The sequence below is a fragment of the Neolamprologus multifasciatus genome, chromosome 5 (assembly GCF_963576455.1).
Source record: "Neolamprologus multifasciatus chromosome 5, fNeoMul1.2, whole genome shotgun sequence".
Classification (NCBI taxonomy): domain Eukaryota; kingdom Metazoa; phylum Chordata; class Actinopteri; order Cichliformes; family Cichlidae; genus Neolamprologus; species Neolamprologus multifasciatus.
The window spans coordinates 22,794,076-22,817,801 of NC_140443.1; the positions used below are offsets into that span (position 1 = coordinate 22,794,076).

Below are 23,726 nucleotides of genomic sequence, written 5' to 3' on the forward strand. Positions count from 1 at the left end.
GTTTTTATTTAAGCTGCTTCAGCATGTGGTTACTTTGTTTTCATTTACATGTAGCTGTTAATACAGAATGGTTAGGGCAGAAATAAAATAAATACATACATACATACTTTATTGACCCCACAAAGGAAATTATTGTGGTACAGCAGGGCGAACAGCAAAATAGAACAGTCTACAATAATCTATTACAAGAAAATTGATTCCCTTAAAATTCAGCCAGTTGGCACATTTTTTTATGTTTTCCAGAAAATTCAGTGCACAGAGGAAAAGCAGGAACCCCCCCCCCACACACACACACACACACACACAAATAAGTAAAAAGCTAATTATGAGTGGTGAAAAAGAAATTCCACAAACAAAGCAGTTACTATTGTTGCAGTTTAACTCACATCTGAAGGATTTTATCACTTCCTGCTGTAAAATCTGTTCACTTAAACAGCTAAAACCCGATTAAGCTTTTCTTTTCCTTTTTCCCCCTGTGTTTTTAAAGCCATGCTGGTCAGAAGATAGTTTGACAGCGTAGCTCTAGTAAACTTCTCAGGAGTGATATGTTGATTCCTGAGCTCTGACTCTCAGGCATCAGAGCTGATAAAGAAGAGCGGCTGCTGTTGTCTAAACAGAGATGTGCTGATCTGACAACAAACACTGAGAAAACAGGAAAGGAGGAAGATGGAAAAGACATGTGAAGGAGGAATATTGTAGTGCGACGCAGTCTGCAGAAGACAGGGGTCGAATTGTGTTGTAGCCTGGCTGTGAGTAGATGAAGTTTAGTTTAATGGCTCTCCTGTTCACAGCGATAAGCTACAGTGTGAAATATGTCATATGACAGGTTATATTTATCGTTTTTTATTGCATGTGAATCTCTGTGCAGTAGTTGCGTTACAGCAGCTGATTAAGCTGATTCACACGAGGCGTGTCGTGCCTTTTGAGTCCAGCAGCGGAGCGGAGTGCTGATTGATGTTGTGACATACTCGGGGGTGAGTTGCAGGTTAAGAAGAGAGAGGGATTTTTTTTTCTTTTTCCCAAGCCAAAGCTCTGAGGCTGAGCTCAGTTCAGGGTGATGACAGCTGCCGACAGTTTTTGGCTCCTCTCCTTCTTTCTCCACGCCAGGTAAAACCCCCACTCCCCCTCCCTCTCTTGCCGCCTTCAGCCGAGTGTCTCTCGCCCTGTCTCCCTCCGTCATGTGTCTCTGAGTCACGTCCCTCCTCACCTGCTCTCACCACCTTCAGACACTGTCAGTCACTACCTCTCTCCTGGCGCCAGATGCAGCTTCTCCGTTTCAATGGGAGCTGTTTTTCCACTGGTTCTCTCAAGGCCACTTTTACATTGACAGTGTTACTATATAACAGAAAACAGCGATCGGGTTGCAGCACCACTCATCCAGCGCCGACTCCTTCACTCCACACTCTCCACACCTTTGCTCTAATAACCCAAATTGAACGCACACTATTACAAAAAACACCCAGAAACTCAAATTCTTGTATCTGTTGCTTTAGAAGTAATTATCTGCAGCCTTTTCTTTTGAGAGGAAAGCAAGCAGAAAGAGACTATTGTCACTAGTCTGGTTTTCTGACCTGGGTGAATACATATGAAATCATTTTTTACAAATACAATAGCTGCTATTGTGTGTCTGTCACAATAACCCCGAATCCCAAGTTGCTCTTTTCTAGATTTTCCATTTAGTTTGCATTGGAAGAAGAGAAGCAGCAAATCCATGCAGATGAAAAAGCTGGAAGCTGCACGTTGAGACGTTCTTAAAGTCACACAGAAGACAATGCAAAGTGAATCCTCATGTTTATTCATTGTTACTGTATGCAGCAGTGCAAAGCACCCGTCTTTTTTTATCTCAAAATCCTTGTGTCTCCGTATACATTCATATTTGAAATATATATCCTTTATTTATCTGCCCATAAAAAGCAGGAACTAGGAACTTATTATTCATCACATATCAGAATCCAACCATTAATAACTATTGGCTGCTAATTTAAACATAATTTTTAAAAACCTTGTTTAGTGAGTAAGACATACAAACAATCAGTAATTTATACATCCTGTTTTATTTCTGACTTACTGTTTTGCAGTGTAAACATAATACAATGTTTCATTCATTTTAGTTAATTTATGTATTACAGAACAAAGAAGTCGACAGCACAAAAATTCCCGCTTGTAAGCGTTCGAGCTTTTGGTACCTACCCCATTGTTTGTGGGTCTGCTGAACCCACAACATCACTGGGTTTTAAAGACAATTCAACCGTAACAGTTTCTTTAAAAGACACTTGCAGACTTTAGTAAGCCTATAATTTGTTACATTTTTTAACTTTTTGTCTCTGCTGGTTTATGTTTCGTTGCTATTTATCGTTGAATGGAAAATTTTAGAAAGAAGGAAAATGGTAGTTGAGTCTACTTGGGCACTCAGACAACAGGAGAACAGAAAGGAAGTGGAAAAAGAACAAACTGCAAGTGTTTTATGAAATTTTAAGACATTTTCCAAACAAATATCAGGAGACTGCCGAGGCCTCGAGACCTGATTTCTACTCGTGCCAGTAGAATCGTCTTCGGTTCAATTCGGTTTTATTAATATAGCATCAAATCAAAACAAGACAACCGATTCTTAACCCCATTACCTTTGTCTTTCCAAGTATCTCTCCTGCACTGTGACAGCTTTCTAAATATTCCTCTTGATAAGATCTCACTTCTCAGAACTAATGCTACAATAATGAGTCACCCACTCTTACCTTAACGGCTGTTTTTCATAACTGTGAGCCCGTTTCACTTACCGCCCCAACAACATGTTATCATCCCCCTTCGTCTGTAAATGGTCCATTTATTTTAACAACTCTAAATACTTATTTAGTCTCATAGAGGGTGCCAGCCTACTTTAAACATGCAATTGTATGCCTTCTCATTAAGAAAAGAAATCTTGACCTTTCTTATTCGTCAAACTTTAGATCAGTCTCTGCCTATACCTCTCTGTTAGTTTTGGAGAAAGTGGTTTTCCACGATATTGGTGAGGTTTTTCCTTTCTGGCTTTAAACTCCGTCACAACAGAGAATCTGCTCTTGTAAGCTTTTGATAACCACTTGTGTATTTCGGATGGTTCTGATAATACCGCTGTGCTCACCAGTACATCCAGTACAATCGATCTCATTTCTTAAACTATGCAAAAAAAAACCTGACGTGATTCACTTCTCATGCCTCTTTAACATCGAGCTGATATTATATCCCAAAGAAAGTTTTTTCAATCATAACTTCCAACTAAAGTTAAACGATTTCTTTCAATCAACACCTGAGAGAAAATCATTCGTGCTGTTATTGCATCTATTGCATTTTCTACTGTGTTTTCCTCTCGTTGGGTTCAAAATCTATGTGTAGTTTCACACGCTAAGAGTTTAAAGCAGGTTGGGAACACACACAGAAAGTACACAGCAAACCTTTTTCTTTCATTCTTTCATTTACAATTCCCACAAGTCTATCAGCCGTGAGTGCAGTGAATACAAATGTGCAGGGAGATGTGCAGAGTGTGCTCAAAGAAAATATGTTTTCACAATTTCTTCACATAAAAGAAGTCAAGATCACTGAGTACAAAGCTGAAAAAAAAGTCACTGAATCATTTTTTTAGTAACAATAAAAAATCCGACACATCAGAGCAACACACAGAGGTGAAAAAAATACAGAATGAATACTGCCTGCCTCATTTGTGATCTTTTCTTTTTAAGAAAAGGGACTAACGAGTCACAGCAGTGTGTGAAGATACAGTGTGTTAAAGAGACCTGCAAACCTGTATTTACATAAACAATTAACAGTACTAACAGTAATAATGTTGAACGGATGAGATCTGGTAGTGTGCAGTGATTCTGGTTGGTGTGCTTTGTATTTCCACGTCAGATTCATTGTGTTACTGAAAGAGACTCTTACACACTTGTCTACTGACTGATGACACACTTCCATATAACAGTGGCAAAACCATGCAGAACATCACACCACCGCTCCAAATTCACCAAAGTGATTAATGGCACGCTGAGTGGTCACTTTTTAAATAACACCGTGTCGAACACATTCGTGAGCTCCTCTAGTTAGCAATACTTTCTTCAGTCAAGGTCAAAGTTAAATAGTCAGGATTTCATTTAACCACTCGGCCACTGGGAAGTTTCTGTCCTGAAGCTCACCTCCTTTCCCCCTCCTCTTTCTTTCTCTTTTAATTTTTTCCTCTACTTTTATTAGATTATTCCTTTGTGCCTTTGCCCCTCTGTTTTTTGAAACCTTACCGCTCTTGTTAATGACAGAGCGGGGGGTTCAGGTTGGGGTTGCAGTGTTTGGGTTGGGGCAAGACATTTGGTTCGTCCTGTGCTACCCATCGAAAAGGTGACAGGAGGGGCTGTGACTTTGGGTTTTTGACCCAGATTCTTTATTTTTACTAGGAAGGGATCCAAGGATGGAGCTGTTTGATGTGAATAGCTGCCGCAAGGTGACTGGATCCCAATAAAGAGGCCGTCACCCTGGCTGGGGGCCTCCTTCCCATCCGAGACACACGTTTATAGGCATGCTTATGAGCCTGGGCTACTATTAACCCTGTCCGGCCCTGCACTGAGGAATTTAGGGCCAGGAAACAAGAGAGTGGGGGTGGGAATGGGCAGAGAGAGGTGAAGTTGGGGTGAGTGAAGGTGAAAGTTGAAAGGCACGTTCGAAAGGAATCTGCTTGTTTCGTAGTCGTCGCCTTTAAATGCGTACCAGGCGTGTTGCAGTTTTGCTCTCTGACTGCAGCGCGAGGAGGCGCGGCTGATTAAACGCGTCATTGTATCCATTTTGTATCATTTGTTTTGAGCGTTTTCACATGCGGCAGAGGAATGGCATTGCCTGGGGTCAGCATATGGTGTTATACAGTGTGCAGTTTTCTTTAGCGCGACAGTGAGAAGGAACATAAGGAGACAGCAGAGTCTCATAAACATCTCATCTCTGTTTGTTCACATGGGGCTAGGGACGACCTTTCAAATAAAAATGGGAGCTTACACACACTCGTACACACACACACACAAACACACAAAATTCAGATGCCAGTCAAAAATTCAACAGCGGTATCTCACCTCCCCCCACACTCACCAGTAAATGGAAAAGCCAATCAAATCTCAGCTGCCAATCAGATTTTTATCAGCAGGGCCATCTGGCCATCAGCTAATTGTGTCTCTTTTAAGTCCCTGTCAGTCAGCAGTGCCACCCCTCCTCCCTTTTCTCTTAAAAATGTCTGCCTTTGAGCTTGCCTTCTGGCTCCGAGGGGTGGCCTGCGTGGGGTTGGGGGGGGTTGTTTGCTGACCACTCTTTCTGTTAATCACTTTGTATTAGCTTTCATCAAAGTTTCAAAGACTTTAAGAATAAATATAAACAAGATGCTCTGAATTCATAAGAGTACTCAACTGTTTCTCCATTCTGTGCTTTTTCCGCAGCCGTGGAGACCCAGAGCACCAGTTCGGAGGAGATGGTGCCAAGCTCTCCTTCGCCGCCTCCTCCTCCTCGCGTTTATAAGCCGTGCTTCGTGTGCCAGGACAAGTCATCTGGTTATCACTATGGAGTGAGCTCCTGTGAGGGCTGCAAGGTAAATGAAGTTGGAGATACACGAGGAGTTTACAGGACATGTGTAATGTGAACAGCTGAGGTCCCCTGAAAAGAAAGGCAGACAGATGTGCACAGAGATGTGCTTGCTGTCGCTGAGCTGCCCTCTAGTGTATCCATACGTAACTGCACATGATTAAAGCTACAAATGAACAGTGTGCTGCTGTTTGTGACAGGCAAATGGCTTATTTTGGCTATAAGTAAGTATAACCTAAAAATGTTTTCAGAACATGTTTCAAGTGAAACAAGATATCTGCTCCAGTGGTCTGATAACAATTGCTGCTCCACAGTGCTGTGCTGTTTGAGCCATTACTCTTGTGGTAGCTGTGGCTCAGGAGGTAGAGCAAGTCATCCACTAACTGGACAGTTGGTGGTTTGATCCCTGGCTGCTCCAGACTGCTTGCCTAAGTATTTTTGGCAAGATACTGAATCCCAAGTTGCTCCAAATGTGTTAACCAGAGTGTGAAAGAACTTAGAGTCAGAACAAAAAAGTGCTTGTGGGAATGAAACATGTTGTTTAAAGAGCTTTGAGCGCTCAAATAGAGTAGAAAACCAGTCCAGGTCCCATAGCACTATGACACATACAACTACATTCTGACAATTTATTTCTTTTACCCTTGGCTACCTCTCACGGTTCCACACCCTGTAATCACTGCTTATTAAACACTTACCGTCACACTAACACATCCAGAATCACCTCAACTCAGTTCACCGACCTAGAGCCTTGTTGATGTGAGATGACTGATGCACCGCTCCACTGCCCACCTTCCCGTTGTATCAGCTAACTCATGTAGCCACCTACAGTATGAAGTTGGCTGGTTAATGCTTTAGGCTCTCCTGCTTTTTAATGCTGCTGGCTGCTGTGACACGGTGTTCATTTGAAAAGTGTAGTTCAACTGAGAAGCCAGATTTTCTTGCCTGTGTCGATGTCGTGGGATTTTCTAAATTCTGATGGGCTTTAGCAAAAAAGCAATCATGAAATATACATGTGCCAGTTTTTCTTTCAGCGTCTACTTGGGATTGATATCTGCTATAGTTCTGTGACATCAGAAGATTAAATTATTTAGGCAGTCTTTGCACTGATCTACTAAATAGTATCAAATCCTGACTAACAACAGTAGCTTTTTTTTATGTATTTATTTTGTGGCATCCATGTCCAAGACATTTTCCTGTGTCTGTTTTAGGGTTTTTTCAGGCGCAGCATTCAAAAGAACATGGTGTATACGTGCCACAGAGACAAAAACTGTCAGATCAACAAAGTTACCCGCAACCGCTGCCAGTACTGTCGGCTGCAGAAGTGCTTTGAGGTCGGCATGTCCAAAGAAGGTAAGCGTCTCAGATATTACGGGCTGTCGGTGTGTCGCTATCGAGGAAAAAGCAAAAGGAGTTGTGTCTTTTCCTCATCTCGTGCACGTGTTTCCCGGTAGCGGTGCGTAACGACAGGAACAAAAAGAAGAAGGACGTGAAGGAGGAAGTGGTGCTGCCCGAGAACTACGAGCTAAGTGGAGAACTGGAGGAGCTGGTCAACAAAGTCAGCAAAGCTCACCAAGAGACCTTCCCGTCTCTGTGCCAACTAGGAAAATACACCACAGTGAGTCTTTTTTTTAGCACATAATTGCATCCACTTCTCGACACTCGCTCAAGCTTAAGCTCACCGCTTTGCAGGAAGGACAAACACTATGTGGAGTTTGCACAGTCACACAGAAAGAAAAAAAAAAGTGTCCCTCTTTCTCTCTCCCAGAATTCAAGTGCTGACCACAGAGTGCAGCTGGACTTGGGCCTATGGGATAAGTTCAGTGAGCTCTCCACTAAGTGCATTATAAAGATTGTGGAGTTTGCCAAGCGGCTACCAGGCTTCACTACGCTCACCATCGCTGACCAGATCACCCTCCTCAAATCTGCATGTCTGGACATCCTGGTACTAGCGCCACGTTCCTATTACTCCTCCCCTTTAATCGACTACACCTCCACATCCCTAAGCTATTCTCTATTTGTCACGCTGCTTTGTGATTCTGAACAGCTCCCGTGAAATAATTTCAACGTGAACTTCTGTCTAGAAATTTCTGGTTTATGCCTCATCATATTCTTCCCCTGCTTAGATGCTAAGGATATGCACTCGCTACACACCAGAGCAGGACACGATGACCTTCTCAGATGGCCTGACTCTAAACAGGACCCAGATGCATAACGCCGGCTTTGGCCCACTCACAGACCTGGTGTTTGCCTTTGCCGGTCAGCTGCTGCCTTTGGAGATGGACGACACCGAGACGGGGCTGCTCAGCGCCATCTGTCTCATCTGCGGAGGTAAACTTGGGTCATTGTTCGGCGTCTGTTTGCATCGTGTCCGTTTGCATCGTGTCCGCTTGCATCGTGTCCGTTTGCAGTCGTGGAATTATTGATGGAAAGGAAGAGACATCAGTGTACGGTCACAGTTTAGCAGTCAGTCGGTAGCATGAAGGCTGTAACAGTGTCTCGCTTCTTGTCATTGTTTTGCTGTGTCCGCTCTCTTCACTTCACTCCTAGACCGTATGGACTTGGAAGAGCCGGAGAAGGTGGACAAGCTGCAGGAACCGCTGCTAGAGGCCCTGAAGATCTACACCCGACGCAGACGCCCGAACAAGCCTCACATGTTTCCCCGAATGCTGATGAAAGTCACAGACCTCAGGGGAATCAGCACCAAAGGTTAGCTTGTTTTTTTCATCTCAGTGTCAAAGCTCAACACGCATAAGTACTGAAATATCTTTTCAGATTTGTATTTTTTGCTCAGATTGGCTCAGGCTCAAAGCAGTTAGCGGTTAGGAAAAGACTGATGATGCTGGTCTCAAACTAGGCTCCTATTGCTTGTTAGGCTTAAATTAAATAAATGTTGCCTCAAAGCAATTTCGAAACATTTATCAGACATTACTGTAAATTCATGCTTGGAAGAAAGGTCTGCCAGACAGAATATACCTATATGTGCATGTTTGAATGATTTCTTTAAATTACATGACACCTGTCTGTTAGCATGTGACGTTCTTTGTTTCTTTATACCTACGAGTAAATAAACGTCCATGTGTGTGCAGGTGCAGAAAGAGCCATCACACTAAAGACAGAGATCCCCGGCCCCATGCCTCCCCTGATCAGGGAGATGCTGGAGAACCCGGACTCCTTCGAGGACAGCAGCGACTCGGGCGACAGCGGCGCAGCTGCTCCCCCTGCCATTCAAGCCATCAAACAAGAAGACAAGGCCACGTACGAGTCAGCCTTCGAGGAAGAAGAGGAGGAGGAAGAGGACGACTATTGGGACGAGGAGAAAGAGCGAGGGGCAGAAAGCGACGGAGAGGCGTGGGGGGAGGCGGCAGCAGGCGCGCAAAAGAAAGGCGTGTCAGGGAAGACGCAGTGAGACAGAGAAAGAGACACAAGACGACACCGCTGCCTCGCACGGATTCGCCGAGCGCCGCCGCCGGGCAACGTCAGCTCGTAGAAACCTCACAGATTAAAGCTCTTAAAACGGCGTTTCGCACAGCACATATCCGTGTATACTGTACATACTGACTGAAAGGAAAACGTGTTCAATTCATAGTAGCAAGTGAGGAATTGGAGACGCAAAGCACTACATTTCAGTGGATTGATGAGGGCACAGTTAAAAAAGAAAATCACAGTGCCAGAATGTTTAAAAGATATATATATATATTAAAAAAAAAGGTTTTGTCCGCACAAAGACAGGAAAAACAGTTGTTGAGAGACAAAAAAAGCACTCCTATCTATTAAGGGCTATGCTTTGTATAAAATTGATGGTAAGAGTACATTGCAGCGACAGAACTCCACAGATGTCTTCTCAGAATTACTTTTATTACTATTCAGAGATATGCTACTTATTTTTTCATTGTATGGTTTTTATAAGCATGTACACATTACTGTTTTGTCTTTTGTTTGTTTGTGGGACCTCGTGTTGCTTTTTTTTTCTTGTGTATATTTTCACACTCAGTCCTCGCATCTGACTGGACATTTGTGCTTTTTATCGTATGCGTTAGTTTTATCGGACAGTGAAGCAATAGCAGAAGAAAAGAGGAAAACAAAAAGGAAAAAGAGCGATAGCTAAAGAGTCATGGGAGTCATGAGCAGGACTCAAACTCAAAGTGTGATCATTCAGGATTGGTGATTGGCTAATCTGAAAGAAATGCAAGAGGACTTCAGCTTTAATTCAAACCCGGGTGCTTGTGGGCCAAATAATAAAAATGTCAGAAATGCGGGAAAACATATCTCCAGTTGATCAGGGCCATGCTTCACCTGTTTTTACAGTATTTCTTTTCTTTTCCATCAGACGTTCTTCTTTCACACAGGTTAGGAATCATTAAAACTTTCAGTACACGCACTCGTTCAAACAACCAGGTACAGTTAAGCCATAAGATTTTCTTCCTGTTGTTTTAAGGAAAGCAAAGACTCAGCCAAGCAAACACAAGCATTAAAAGCCGTTTACATCACAGAAACCTCAGATGTGTGTGCGTGAGCGTGTGAGTGTGTCCCAGTAAACAGGGTGGTGTAATAGACACGTTACATCACTGCCATCATCCACATGAGTGAGTGTCCAATTATCAGCATCTGTAAATGTGTATAAAATGGATTTTGCAACTAAAAATGAAAAAAAAAAAAATTTCTTTAGGTTGGAGAAATCCCTCGCACGTACACTTGTTTTGGGACTGCTCGAGTTCTGGCCAACAACCGTCCGACACAAACAGGCACTGAGTGACTGAGTGGGGTTCTCATGTGCGCTATGTTGATAAAGACAGAAGGCGTGTTAAATAAGAAAGGCCCACCAAGTTTGCTCCTAAATTTGGTAATTTTGCTGTTTTATTGTGAAAACCTTAGAACCAAACAACCGTGGGAAAGGACAGAACACACCTTGGACCAGCCTGACTCAAACTGTTCGGTATTTAAAAGTATTTCTGTTTCATATAACCATGATAGTTTGGAACAAGTTTTTTCCTTCTTTTATTTGTTTTAAAACCTTGTTAGTTTTTTCTGGATTTGAGCTGGTGCAGTTTAAAAAGAGCTCTACACACGAGTACGGCATTTAAAAAAGATCAAATATGGATTTTACGTTACATTTGGACAAAACATTTACAATGCTTACCGTTTTTATTAAGGTCGTTGTCTCTATCGTGTTCAGGGATTCAGGTTCCTCATGAGTTTTAATTCAACTTGACTCAAAATAGCTTTGATGGCTCTGACATCCATGCACTCACACACACGGAAATCCAAAAACTGGGTTGATATGTTCTTGTTTTTACATTTTTATGAGAAGTCAATACTATATTTTGCTGTTTGGGGGCTCGTGATTTGTTATTTGTTGTTTCTTGTATTTTGATAAATGCTCTTTTTGTTCTCAGACCTTATAGCGTCTCCACTTGTCATCTTCTTTGAAATCCCTTTACACATCTTTGAACCAAGCAGCCACTCATCTTTTAACACTCACATACTTCAGTGTGACCTGGGCCAAGAATTGCCCGATAATAAGTGTCTGACATTAAAGAGCAGGGATGGTGTATTTTTAGCTTTTCCATCAGCGTCTAGTATTTTTCCGCATGCTATCGCACAATATCATGTCCTGTTTCACTTGAGACATGAAAACATAACAGCCACAATGATTTAAGTATGTTCTAATCTGTTATTGTCAAGATTAATGCAACATTTAAAAAAATGCTTGTCATAAACTAGTCTGAAAGCAGCGGTAGGAAATGTTGCATCTGCAGGACTGGTATACGTTTTTCCTGCACACACTGAAGTGGCAGTTCAGGCTCTTTAATGACCTGATGACTTCCCACAACTCCTCTTTTAATCTAGTTTGGCTTTCACTTTAATCTCAGCTCAGAATAAACTGAATCGAACTGATTTTTGCAGATTTGGAGTCTGCGTCAAGTCACCCTCTGACCTCTGTTCCTTATGCACGACATAGATGATCACTCCTATGTTGTCCTTCTGCTTCACTGTTTCAACAGCCAGCAGGTGTTTGTCTCTGTCAGGGTCCCCCTTGACCTCTGTAACCCCTGTCATGCACAGCTTCATAGTTTCAAGGTTCCCTATAACCATCATTCTCCTTGATATTAGCCACAGTGGTGTATCTGAAATCGGTAGCAATTTATAATAATGTCAAACTACTAAGTTTTATTAAGGTAGGAAGTGCTTAAGTCATCATTTACATGGCATTATAATATATAATTATTATGATTATTATTAGCAGTGATGTGGTAGCAATGAAGGCTGTATATAGCTACACAGCTGTCATTGCTGTACATGGTGTAACAGTAACACATAGATAAACATCTGTATTTATCAAAGACATACTAAGGAGAGGTAATGATAAATGATGAATTAAGTGCTTACTAATACTTATACTTAATACTGTGACACTATTATAAAGTGCTACCTTGAAATCTATCTGAAGAGATACGACCTGGAACAGCATCGGTGTACAACCATTTCTGAACAATGGTATTAAGTTTTCAAAGAACATTTTTGCACATTTCTGGGTCACTTTAGGAAAAATCATCAAATGTCATGTTGAAATAATGACGTTTAGGCACAGCACTCACCTGGTATTCATTATTATGTTTTATTAAAGAGCACCATTGAATAACAAACCTTTACCTGAACTGCACCAAACGAGCCAGGAGCAAAGCATTTCGCACTTGACTGTGACCCACACCCACACACTTGACACACTTTGTGCAGTCACATTCACATGCAGAGCCCGGGGGGGGGGGGGGGGGGGGGGGGGGGGGGGGCTAGTGTGTGCAACTGATATCTCACAACAGCTGTGACACAGACACCTAATAATGAAATAAAAGTTCGAAAATATGAATCTTCATCTAAATGTTCGGAAAACAAAAGTTCAATTTGCACTTAAAATTCATCCTGAGTGTCACTAAGTTTGCATCAGAATTAAAACCACAAACAGCATAAAACAACAGCGAAAATTAGCCCACTTAAGACTTGCAAATTCCTAAACGACACTCATGAGGTAAAAGCACAATACCCTTTGTGACGGGGACTTTATATAGGTCTCAAGTGTTCTTATGACCCATATAAAATAATACCGCAGTGGTACACGGGAAACCTGCCATCCATCCCTGTGTTACCACATGGGGGAGTCAGCCAGCTCACTGCAGAGGCAAAGAGAGTTGAAAGTTTTAAGCAAAGGTAAATAATTCCACAGTTCTCCTTCTCGCTTAGCATGACCGTCCTATTATTTTAGTCAGTCTTATTTTCAGCTGAGGCGGAGAAAAGAGGGCGTGTGAAGTGTAACTGCTGGAAAGCCAGCCGTGTCACCTGAGGACGGGGTTGATGAGCTCTGGTAGGATCAGTTTCTTTCTTTCAGCAGCGGAGGGTTCATTCTGCTCCCTTTCCTCATCCTGGTTCAACAGACAGAGGCAGAAATGCAGGTGAGCTGTGGGTCTGTATCCACCCAGAACACTTGGACACTTGGGTTTCAAAACGGAAATATAGTGTGGTACTCATTTTACTTTCATCTTATTTTCTGTGGTGTAAAAGAGCTCTGAGAAATTACATCCAAATAGTCTTTAATGAGCAATTAGTACCCAGTAGAGCGCAGTAGGTGAAATAAATAAATAAATCTAATCAGCATTCGAAGAGATCATCTTTTTGCCCTTTTTAAAACCGCTAGTTTAGGATTTAGTGAGGGTCAAATAATCTGGTGCAGGACTCATTTTTGTGAGAGAAAATAGTTCTTCATGACTCTGACTGTATGCAACAACAGAAATGCCTCAAACGTTTGTGCTAATAATCCGTATCAAATATCATCTAAATTATACTGCAAAATGCAGTTATTTGTTGGAAACCACTTCAAATATGAGGAAGTTATCTTTAAGGAATTGAAATAAGCTCATTACACAAGCCAAAAATGATTAAATGGATTAATTAGGAGACATGTTGTGACGATGGGCGCTCTCAGATGATACACTTTAGACACATTAGACTTTATCTAAACTCTAAGACTTTAGTAGTTGGTTTCCAACAGGCAGCATTAAACTCACCTGTGAAACAGAAATTGCGGACTAATTTGGCTAACTAGTCAAATATATCCCTACCTAGGTGTATCAGTCCTGGGTTTACCTGTGTGTCAGAAGCTGGTGTTATTTCTTCTGTCTCGCTCTGGATCTGTATCTCAGGAGGGATCTCAGCTCTGTCGGGCTGCTTCAGGTCATTGGACGAGGAAACAGGTGCACAGACTGACCTGGAGGAAGCTGAGGAAGCACTCTCATCACTCGCAGGGGTAGAGCCAGGAGCTGTATGAACCAGCACTGAGTCTTTACCTTAGTTTTCATTACAGTTCAATGAAATAGCAGCGTGGTATGCAAAAAGATCTTTTTACTTACATACGCACGTGGGAGCTGTACTGCTTGCTTCAGCTTCTGACACAATCCCTAATCTCTGCTCTAACTGATGGATGTAGTTCACCAAATCCTGCAAGGTTCAAATGACAAAAACACAGATTTGATCGGGAAATGAAGGTGATGAGAATGAATACCTAAACTAATCAGCAGTCGCTCTCTAAAATGTGTAACTGAGCTTGGGGGAAAAACACATTTTTCTGTGTTCTGTTGAGAAATGCCAGTTTAATTCATGCCTATCCTGTGAAGAGCAGAGCCAAAGCGCAGGGCTTAGCGTCCCTATACTGTTTCCTGTGGTAGATTAAAGAATCGTGAGCTGTGCTGTTGAGCCGGTGTTGAATCCTTGCCTGGTTTTGAAGCTGTTCCTCCTCCCTTTCTTTCTGGACCTTTCTCAAACTGGCCCTCAGCTCCTGCAGCTCACGCTTCGCCTCACCCAGCAGCACCTACAGGAGGCAGCAACATTTATACTCAGACCGCCTGAACGCCCACCAATCTGATGGGTCTTCTCGTCTTCCCCGCTGTTCATCACATGTTGTCGTGAGGAAATGTTTGCTCACTGTTCATGGAAGCTTTTCTATTTGTGCCAGTATGTGAGTAATGAAAGAAGTCTGGCACAGCTCTCTGTACTGTAAGTTGAGCATCTCATGATGCAGAATTGTGGCGCATAAGCAGTTATATTTAGAGCCGAACGGCGATTGCGATGTGCTTTGAGTTTCTTACTTTATTATAGTCTTTCTCTCTCCCGAGCTGCACTTCTAGTTTCTCCCTCTCCATCCTCTCCTCCTGGAGCCACTCTTCCTTCTTCTGCACCTCGCAGGCAAGATCTTGCAGCTTCTTTTTGTCAGTCTGCACAAAAACATGAAAACAGTTTAGTTTTTTTTGTTGTTTCTTCTGTTTTTTTTGTTGTTGTTTTTTTTTTTTACTTTGATGCATATTCTGCATCCTCACTTCTGCTGCATGTCTGTATGCCTCTCTCTCCAAAGCCCAGTTGGCCCTCTCCTCCTCAGGAGGAGGTTCTCCTCAGACAGCTGCAGAGTGAGCTGGGCCACTTGGAGTCGGGCTTGGTGCAGGTCAGTGTGGGTGTGACCCTGTCGGGTGCTCAGGTCCCTCAGCTCCCTACGCAGGCCTTCTGCCACGTGGTCGCTGGCCTCGAGACGTTCCTGGAGCAGTCGTGCCTCAGCCAGAGCATCCTCATTTTCCATCTTCGGGGAGTCAAGGAGCATGAAGAGAAACAATGCGGGAGAATATGCCAGAAGAAAAGACAGGAAAACATCTGATTCTCGTCTGTTTTTAGTGAGATGATGGGTTATTGACTTTTGTGTGTTATAGAGTGACAAGCTGCACAGCAGTTAACCTGCAGAGACTTCCTCTTCTCCTCATCGTGCTTCATTTGACAGGACATTTTCTTCACTCTTTCTTTCAGCCTGTGGTAACAAAAATAAATTCACTTTTCAGGCCAAAGTGGCTGGAAATTGACTCAGCTGACATGTGTTGCGAGTGCTTGCCTTTCCAGTTCCCTGTTTTGCTCTTTCTCTCGCTCAGCCAGAATCTCGACATCCTCCTCCAGGTCTTTGATGTGCTGCTCTCTTTCAGCTTTTTCAGCCGCAAGTTTACTCAGCTCAGAGGCCAGACTTTCTTGACTGTATTTCGCATCCTTTCAGTTGCATGGAGAGAAAAGAGAATACATCTTTTCATCAATTTTCAATGATCAGCTATCAGTGCGCCACTGGTGATCAGTGTGCACCTCGTGTTTCACCTCGATTGTCTTCAGCATCTCGCGGCTGTGTCTCAGGTTGCCTCTGAGCTCCATGATCTCCTCCTTCATTGCTTCTCTTTCATATTCCCATTCACTTCTTGCTTTTCTGCTGTTTTCTTTCTCATTCTCCATCTCCTTTTTTGCTACATCCAACGCTTGCTGGAGACCTCCTTGCTTTTTTAAGCACTCCTCCAGCCGACTCTGTGGACAACACAGAAAGAAATGATGAAGCATTTTCAGGCATATTTCTAATTCCTGTGTCAAAGATAATAAAAAGAAATAAACATTTTCTCTTCCAACCTGCAGCAGCTGAGCTCTGGGAATGACTAAGAGCAGCTCTTCTTCTCCATCCTCTGCATCTTCTTCTTCTTTCAGGGTCTCAAGCTCCTCAAGCGGCTTGGGTGCGCAGAAAGTGAAGGGACGACTACGGGCACACACCTCTCCTATCTTGTCCACATACACAAATTGGTACTCTACAGTACCGGGGCGGGGCAGGTATGATGCTGTATCAAGAAGACATATCTTATTATCCTCTAGTGCCTAAAATGAGCTGTCAGTTACTGTCAGTTACAGTTACGATAATGCAAAATAAGGCCCAAATACAAAAAAATAAACTAGTGCAGTACAATCTCATTATAAGCTCCTAATGCTTTGCATGAATTAGTTTTATTTGATCACAGTGAAAACATTAAAAAACAACAGCTAATCTTCTATGAAAGTGCACAGCAGCATCTTTTTTTTACCGCCCTGGTATCACTTTGCTGTAGTGATGCAGCAGCGCACTCTGAGGTGTGTCTGTTACACAAGCCTAGAGCTCGGTCAGCAGACTGCCTGGAAACCCCAAATCCTTCCAGCAACTGCTGAACAACTGAAATTAAAACTTTCATTCTCTACATAGCTGGCAACAGGGAAAGCAGGTTGCTTTCCCCCAGGGTGTCAGGGACCACTGACGGGCGTAGTTGACTGTAGTTTAAGACATCACTGCTGGGTGTGACACAGAGACAGACTGTATATGGTGGACATAACCACTTTGATGTCCACATTTTGGGTTTTATCTGTCTGTTTATTTATTTGTTTGTCTATAGGGGGACAGAACAAGCAAAGGGTGGGACTGGTTTAGAAACTGATATTTCAGTCACACCCTAAATGATCTTTTTTCCCCGAATGGGGCCACAATTTTCAAAATATTCACCATCCTGTGTTACAATTAAGAATATAAACCTATCTGGATACTGCATACTGAGACGTCTACAAAGTAGTTTTTCTTTGGCGAATCCAAAGTCTCCCCCTGCTGGCTATTAGAAAGAATGCAGGTTTAAAGAGGACCCGTTATGCTTTTCCTCGTTCTCTGTCATACATAAACAGTGGTGGATATTAAAGTTTCAGATTTTTATGTCTGTAGTTGTATAGTAATCACTCTGAGATGAAATGATGTCAAGGTGAAGGGATATCTATCGTATTCATTTTTTGAGGCACACAGTTTTGGAATTTAGTCGTTGTGCTTATGAGGGGCAGCCAATGAAAAGGAGCTAAAAAGGTTTATTTCAGATAGATGCTGAACTGAGGTGCTGCATCAGAGCCAGGTCTAACATCAATAAAGTGTATTATGAAATATGAATCTATGCTTACAGGAACAAACAAGCACACAGTATTTATCAAATGTGCAACCAGGGAGGACAGGGCAATTTCAGCCAGACAAACAAACAACAACAACAAAACAGATAGACCATTAACCATCAGGAGCATTTATTACAATTCTTACCCTGGAAAACTGCACAGAAGTCAACACTGGTTCCCTCTGTGTAGCCTTCAGGAACAGTAGCCCATGTGTATGTGTAATACTGTTTGACTGAAGTCCATCCCATCTATAATAGGATAAACATACTCTATGTCATAAAGCACACAATGTGACTACCACGATGCAACACATGGGATGGTGCTGTAGTTGGTGACCGTACCTCAAAAATTCCTATCCAGTCACTATTGCTCCACTGATGGTCTGAGGTCAGACTGTAGTGGCACTCCACCCTGGTTTGGGGGAAGTACACTTGCCCCACATTTCGAAACACCACCCTGGGCTGTTTGTCCATGACTATAGGAAGCTTTGCTGTTCAAGAAGAAAACATGCGAACAGCTGATGAAAGACGATAGCAGCATCGGTCCAGGAATGCAGCATGGTCTTAACAGCGGTGATCTACGGCTCATCAGCTTGTTTACCTACTGAGGAGTTACATTATGCCATATAGCCTACAAAATAAACAGAGACTGAGAGATCTGGTTGGATCTCTTTGTCTTCGCATATAAGAACGACCACTCTATTTAAAGACTAATAGAAAGTCTTTCAAATTTATTTTTATTTATAAAAAGTCAAAGTTAGCTAATAGCTTTATTCGAAAACATTTTTAATATATTTAATTCCAAAAAAACCCATAAATATCATATAATAATGGTACACATAATAACATAAATAAAGTTTTTACAGAAATGTAAAAAACAAACAAATTGTAATCAATCTTCCCTCATGTCTGCAGGCGTGACATTCGGCTAACAACTCAACTCGTTCCCATTGTTAACAAGTCACCAGGTCAATCTTGGCCTAAATGCTGAAACTCAGTGGTGTTAATCTTACCTGAGTCTTCTGAAATGAACGCGATGGCTCTGCTACCTCATGCGGGACAGGAGCTGTGCATCAGTCTGTCGATACTGATGAGCAGGTGCAAGACTTTCACAACATCTCTTGAACCATTTGCAACCAGAGTAAAATTAGTGACACTCGCTGAGTCACGGGAGATGCAGTTCGTGAGTACACAGCTTCTCAACTGACACGGTGGAGCTGCGGACTTCAACTCCCATTACAATCACAGGACACGAGATCCTCTGGCTGGTGTTACTGCTGATTGCAGTTCTCAGTAGTGGCACGGGTGGGGGTGAGGAAATCATCAGAGCTTCACATTTATGTTAATAACAACTTCAGCGCACCCACCAGCCAGAAACCAGTGAGAAGCATAAAACCAGCAGTATCACAGCAAAGAGATTCTTTTGTTGTTTTGTTTTTAATATGGAAAATGAGGATATTCTGCACTTATTTTAATCTGATCTGATAACCCCGAACCACTGATAAACACACATCGTATCCAAGTTTGTGTTTTTGAGCAAAGACTGCAAATCTAATATCTTGTACCCCCCCCCCCCCCCCCCCCCCCCCCCCCCGTGATTGTGTAAGAATCATGTTCCCACTCTGAACACTTGATGGCAGTGTAGCTTCGGCACAAAGCCAAGAGAGTTGCATTTGTTAACACAAAGCACTAACGGAGCAGGTTTCATGTGAGCACTTAATTCACACACTTTCTCATGGTGGAAGAGTCTTTATGTAAAGAAAAACTATACAACGCAGGGAGGCTCTTGTGGGATGTTTTCCTATTACCGTCAAATAATTTGATTTTAATTTTTAATATTATCCCTGCTGAGTCAACATACCTGTAGGTATGATTTATTCTTCTAAAAAAAAAAAGAAAGGAAGAAAGCTGCAGCTCATAAATTTGCATTTAGGTTGAAAAAAACGCCGTCTCGTCTCTTTCATGTATTCATTCAGGTTCAGTTCTGCCGGAGGTTTCTTCCTGTTAAAAGGGAGTTTTCCTTCCCACTGTCACCAAAGTGCTTGCTCAAATTTTCATTAACTCAGTATTTCAGTTAATGACAGATTACTTTTACAACTGGCATGTTTCAACAACCTGTTCCCTGCTAAACGTATGCCTTAACTGTCAGTATAACTTCATGTTTGCAGCATCAGATTTGATCAGCCAGTATTTATTTTAACAGTAAAATAAAATGTAAAATAAACAGTAAAATAAAAACAAAACTGAAACTGAAAATTCAGTGTGCAGACCCATAAAATACATTACCAAGCTAAACGAAAATTTAAAACACAGCTATAAAACATGTCATAAAGAGCACCGCAGATTGATTCTGCCCATGTAATTATCACTGTATGAATATATTTTTTGTGCAACATGACAAAAAGCTGTCTGTGTAGCCAGCTAAATGTTTCACTAAATTCTGGTCTTTTCTATTCCGATCTAATTTTGTGACCCTCGTTGATATTAACACATCAACACTTTCCTTTTATAGGAAATTCATAGGTCACATCTTAATTAGCTGATTAATATAAGGCCACATGAACTTTAATTGTAGGGTTCAGTTGTAGATGTAGCACTTGTCATACACACAAAAAAAATTACAATATTGAATATACACATACACCCTGAGCACCGTACAGTCATTAGAAATATTTAAGGCTCCATATTTTAAAGCCATGCTGCAGCTTCTGATCACAGCAGGATCAAGACGAGACGTCTTGAAGTAATGCAGACAGACCTTTAGAGAAGAAAAAGCAGTTGCAGAGCAGATGTGTTTACAGCATTTGTGGTAACAGATGTGGAAAAGCAGTAGTGTTACAGGTTCTCCTTGGTGCTACCAGCATGTGTTTGGACACACAGATGGAGCCATGAAGAGGTTAGTGAGTGTGCCCTTCTCAACAGTGCACCAAGCCATCTGGGAACTGAAAGATACACAGGAATGCCACACATTCTCATCTGATGTTGGAGTGAATAGATTAATCATGACTGATTGGCGCAAGTTTTAATTAGAAGGGATAGAACACCAAGTTCCTGCAGTTTGGCTTTAGCTACATCCTCCCAGCCCTTATTAGCCAGCGGGTTCCTGGGCGATGGATGCATGATGCCCTCAACACGCACATTGACACCTGCAGCAGACAGGGCCCGCCGCGCCCGTTGCTCTGCCACCTTTCCTACACCAATCACCATGGAAACATTCAGTGCCTCCACCACCTGGCACAGTGCAATGTCACACAGGCGCAGCAGGGCCTCCCGTTCAGCTGCGGGCAGCTCGGGGGGTGTTAAATTCTTCCCGCTGTCGCTCATGAAGATTAACGGGCACAGGTTGTGCACAAAGCAGTGCCGGAAGAAGACCGCCGGGTCACCGCACAATTTTCTGAAGAAGCCCCAAAAACGAGCGCCGCTCACTTCGCTCTGAGTGCAGGAGAGCCCCGTGATTCGTCTCTTTGGGTGCTCATTTTGTGGGCGGCCGACCTCCCCTGTGATCTTCAGCCAGTCGACAACTGACTTCACCTCACCAAACGGGACCTGCACAAAGAGAAGCAGATTATTTAAAGCAGCTCTGAGGTCAGAGGGAGCCTGGGAGTCTTCATGATGCAACAGAGGGGTTTTTATCATCTCTCCATTTTGTGGCTCCTCATTTTCTCTGTCCCCGGTCCTCCTTGCAGCGACCCTGCATGCTTTCTCTACATGACGTGTCAATTCCTTAAATACATGTGGAGGAAACAGGATGGAGAGAGATAGGAGCTATAATAGAGGATGAAGAGCTGTATCCTTTACAGATGCCACAGCAGTTTAATATCCTCATCATTCAGGAAGATGACTACCAATTGTCAGTTGGTTCAGTTATTTAAGATGATCAGCTCTTCTCATCAAACTTTCTGCCCCCTCACTGTTGTGTGTGCAATAATAAAATGTCAAAGTGGGCTACACTGGGAATTTTAATTAAAAGTAGCGCTAAATAAGGGTTGTGGTAATTACTGTTATAATCATGTAAGATCCTCAAATCCAGCATGAGGCCGTAATAAAACAATGGACTGACAATGCAGCTGTGCTAAACAACACATTTAATTAACATGCTGTAAAATGACAGCGTGTTAATTAATTGAAGGTATGCACAAGAGTATCTCTGAATAGGCTGAAGCTTGAAGCTGCAAAAGACCACACTGGGCACCAGTCCTGTCAAGTCTTCAGTTTGCATTGTTGCTTTAATGACTGCAGTGTACCCATCCTCTGGTGTGATGCTCTCATGTCAATATGGACAAAAATCTCGATTGTTTCCAGCATCTTGTTGAATCTGTGACACAAAGAATTAAAGCAGCTCTGAAGCCAAATTGGAGTCCGACCTGGTACTAGCAATGTGTACCTAATAAAGTGGCTAGCTAGTGTATATTTTGGTGTTAAAATTGTTTATTGCTACATATTAGTCTTGTTTCATCACTTTGCAAAACAGTTGTTCCATACAAAGCAATTTTCAAGTTCCTGTCCTGTGACACCGTTTAATTAAATCTTAAATCATTCATCCTGGTGTGTGCTGCATTTAATAGGCAGTATCCACCATGTTGCAGGTCTCTGCTGCGACACCCCGCTGAAAACATGATAGGAGCGCCCCTGGCAGGCTGTCTCCTTAGTTTGTTTGCGTTAGCTTCCGCATTCACAGCCCTTTAAAACCTTTTACCACTGCTGTGCTCCTCTTACGGTCATGGCGATTGGGAAACTGTACTATGCCTCAAAATGTGTGCTCACCCCTGTCTGAGCCATTCCGAAAGGTCCGGGATTCATCCCCAAAAACAGGATCTTTTGTCCGGCCTGACAGTACTTCTCCACATAGCAGCGGTGGGTGTCCCAGGCGTACTCCAGCGGGTTGTAGATGTACCGGACAGGGTCGCTGAAGCGGAGGCCACGGAGGTGAGCGTTCAGCTCCAGTTCAGCCTGCAGAAACCTGGCAGAGGGGGTCTCATGAGCAGCATTAAAGCCCCGCTCCTTTGATTCACAGACGGGCACATTGTCCTCTCCGTCTCCACAAGCGACTTCACCAGCTTCACTCGCAGAAGAGTTTTCATTGAACATTTTTTTTAATTATTATATATGCTCCCATTTAAAAAAGCAGCAATAACTTTGCGTTTTCAAACCGATAAAGTACTGACCCAGGTTTTTGTTGTTGTTCGGGGTCTTTAAGCGAGACTATTTTCTTCCTCTGCGTCTTTCAGTCACTTGATTCGAGTCGGCTGCTGCCACCTACAGTAATAATGGTGTTATTACAGCCACCAAAAAAGACAAGCAGTTATGACGACGAGAGATTATTATGAGATGAAACTCAAAGAATAAAATCTATAGAAGACTACCACAGCAGTAAACATGGTGGCAGAAGTATAAAAATACTTTGTAAAGTACTTTGTGGCAACATCAAACTTTTTAAACTGCTCCCCCCCCCCCCCCCCCCCCCCCCCAAAAAAAAAGGGTTCAATGTATAAAGCTAAGTATTGAGAATGAAGTTAGTTTGAATGCCCAGAAGTGTTTAAAAGATGGCAAAACACACTGCGGACTGATTAACACAAATACATTTAACTGAACAAGTGTATATATTTATATATACACACACATGCCAACTTCATTAGGCACAACTGTTTCACTGTGCGTTAATGCAAATATATAATCATGCTAATCAAATGTCAGCAACTCAGTACATTTAGGCATATAGATGTGGTCGAGATGACCTGTTGAAGTGAAGTTGAGAGTGGCATGGTTTTTGGTGCCAGACAGGCTGGTCTGCGGATTCCAGAAACTGCTATTATACTGGGATTTTACCACACCACCATCAGAAACGTTTACAGAAGACCATCTCTAAATGCACAACACGCCCTGCAGATGGGATACAACTCCTGTTAGCTAACAACAGGAAACGTAGGGAACAGTTCACACGGGCTCACTAAAACCGGACAACAGAAGACTGAAAACATTGCCTGGACTGATAATTCTCAGTTGCCACTGCAACATTCAGGTGGTAGGAACAGAGGTCAATAACATGCTCTACCTTTTGAACACCAGTTACAATGTGAGCATGAACAAATCACAATAAACTCTTTTTTGTGATTGTCCTGATACTCTTCACTATGGGTTACAACCTTTGTTATAATAAGCTCACATAAAGACCAGAGGAAATCATCTCTATATCAAAAGGACAATAAATAAAATAAAATAATAATAATAAAATAAATGTATGAAGTAGAAGTTACATTAAAAAAAACAAAACACATTGAGCCACCTAGATGTTGAATCAAATACAAATGACATATCATTGAAGTGTTTTTTTTTAACTTACCTGAGATCAAAAACACACAAAAT

The 23,726-nt window shown here is 42.4% G+C and overlaps 3 protein-coding genes across 7 annotated transcripts in view; 1 reads left to right on the forward strand and 2 right to left on the reverse strand.

The window, feature by feature from the left end:
* Positions 1 to 10,976, forward strand: part of rargb (retinoic acid receptor, gamma b) — a 49,504-nt gene extending 38,528 nt beyond the window's left edge. For all 5 annotated transcript variants that reach the window (XM_085160939.1, XM_085160940.1, XM_085160938.1 and 2 more), the window contains 7 exons: positions 5,436 to 5,584; positions 6,786 to 6,927; positions 7,029 to 7,192; positions 7,343 to 7,519; positions 7,701 to 7,905; positions 8,125 to 8,283; positions 8,664 to 10,976. In XM_085160939.1, coding sequence (XP_085017065.1) covers positions 5,436 to 5,584; positions 6,786 to 6,927; positions 7,029 to 7,192; positions 7,343 to 7,519; positions 7,701 to 7,905; positions 8,125 to 8,283; positions 8,664 to 8,983 — 1,316 coding nt within the window. In that variant the 3' untranslated portion in view covers positions 8,984 to 10,976. The remainder of the gene's footprint in view (positions 1 to 5,435; positions 5,585 to 6,785; positions 6,928 to 7,028; positions 7,193 to 7,342; positions 7,520 to 7,700; positions 7,906 to 8,124; positions 8,284 to 8,663) is intronic.
* Positions 10,977 to 12,169: 1,193 nt separating this feature from the next.
* calcoco1b (calcium binding and coiled-coil domain 1b) lies at positions 12,170 to 18,492 on the reverse strand. Its single transcript, XM_085160936.1, is given in 15 exon segments — positions 12,170 to 12,743; positions 12,910 to 12,992; positions 13,714 to 13,886; positions 13,977 to 14,064; positions 14,339 to 14,434; positions 14,712 to 14,837; positions 14,940 to 14,995; positions 14,998 to 15,193; positions 15,346 to 15,415; positions 15,497 to 15,645; positions 15,748 to 15,948; positions 16,048 to 16,250; positions 17,510 to 17,612; positions 17,706 to 17,854; positions 18,377 to 18,492. Coding segments are annotated over 14 exon segments (1,704 nt in total). The 5' UTR covers positions 17,838 to 17,854; positions 18,377 to 18,492; the 3' UTR covers positions 12,170 to 12,715.
* Positions 18,493 to 20,363: 1,871 nt separating this feature from the next.
* On the reverse strand, positions 20,364 to 23,629 carry LOC146518666 (single-strand selective monofunctional uracil DNA glycosylase-like). Its single transcript, XM_085160948.1, has 2 exons — positions 22,128 to 23,629; positions 20,364 to 20,909 (listed from the first exon to the last, which is right to left on the reverse strand). Exons 1-2 carry the CDS (start codon positions 22,449 to 22,451, stop codon positions 20,364 to 20,366), a joined length of 870 nt encoding a protein of 289 aa, XP_085017074.1. The 5' UTR covers positions 22,452 to 23,629.
* Between the last annotated feature and the right edge of the window lie 97 nt (positions 23,630 to 23,726).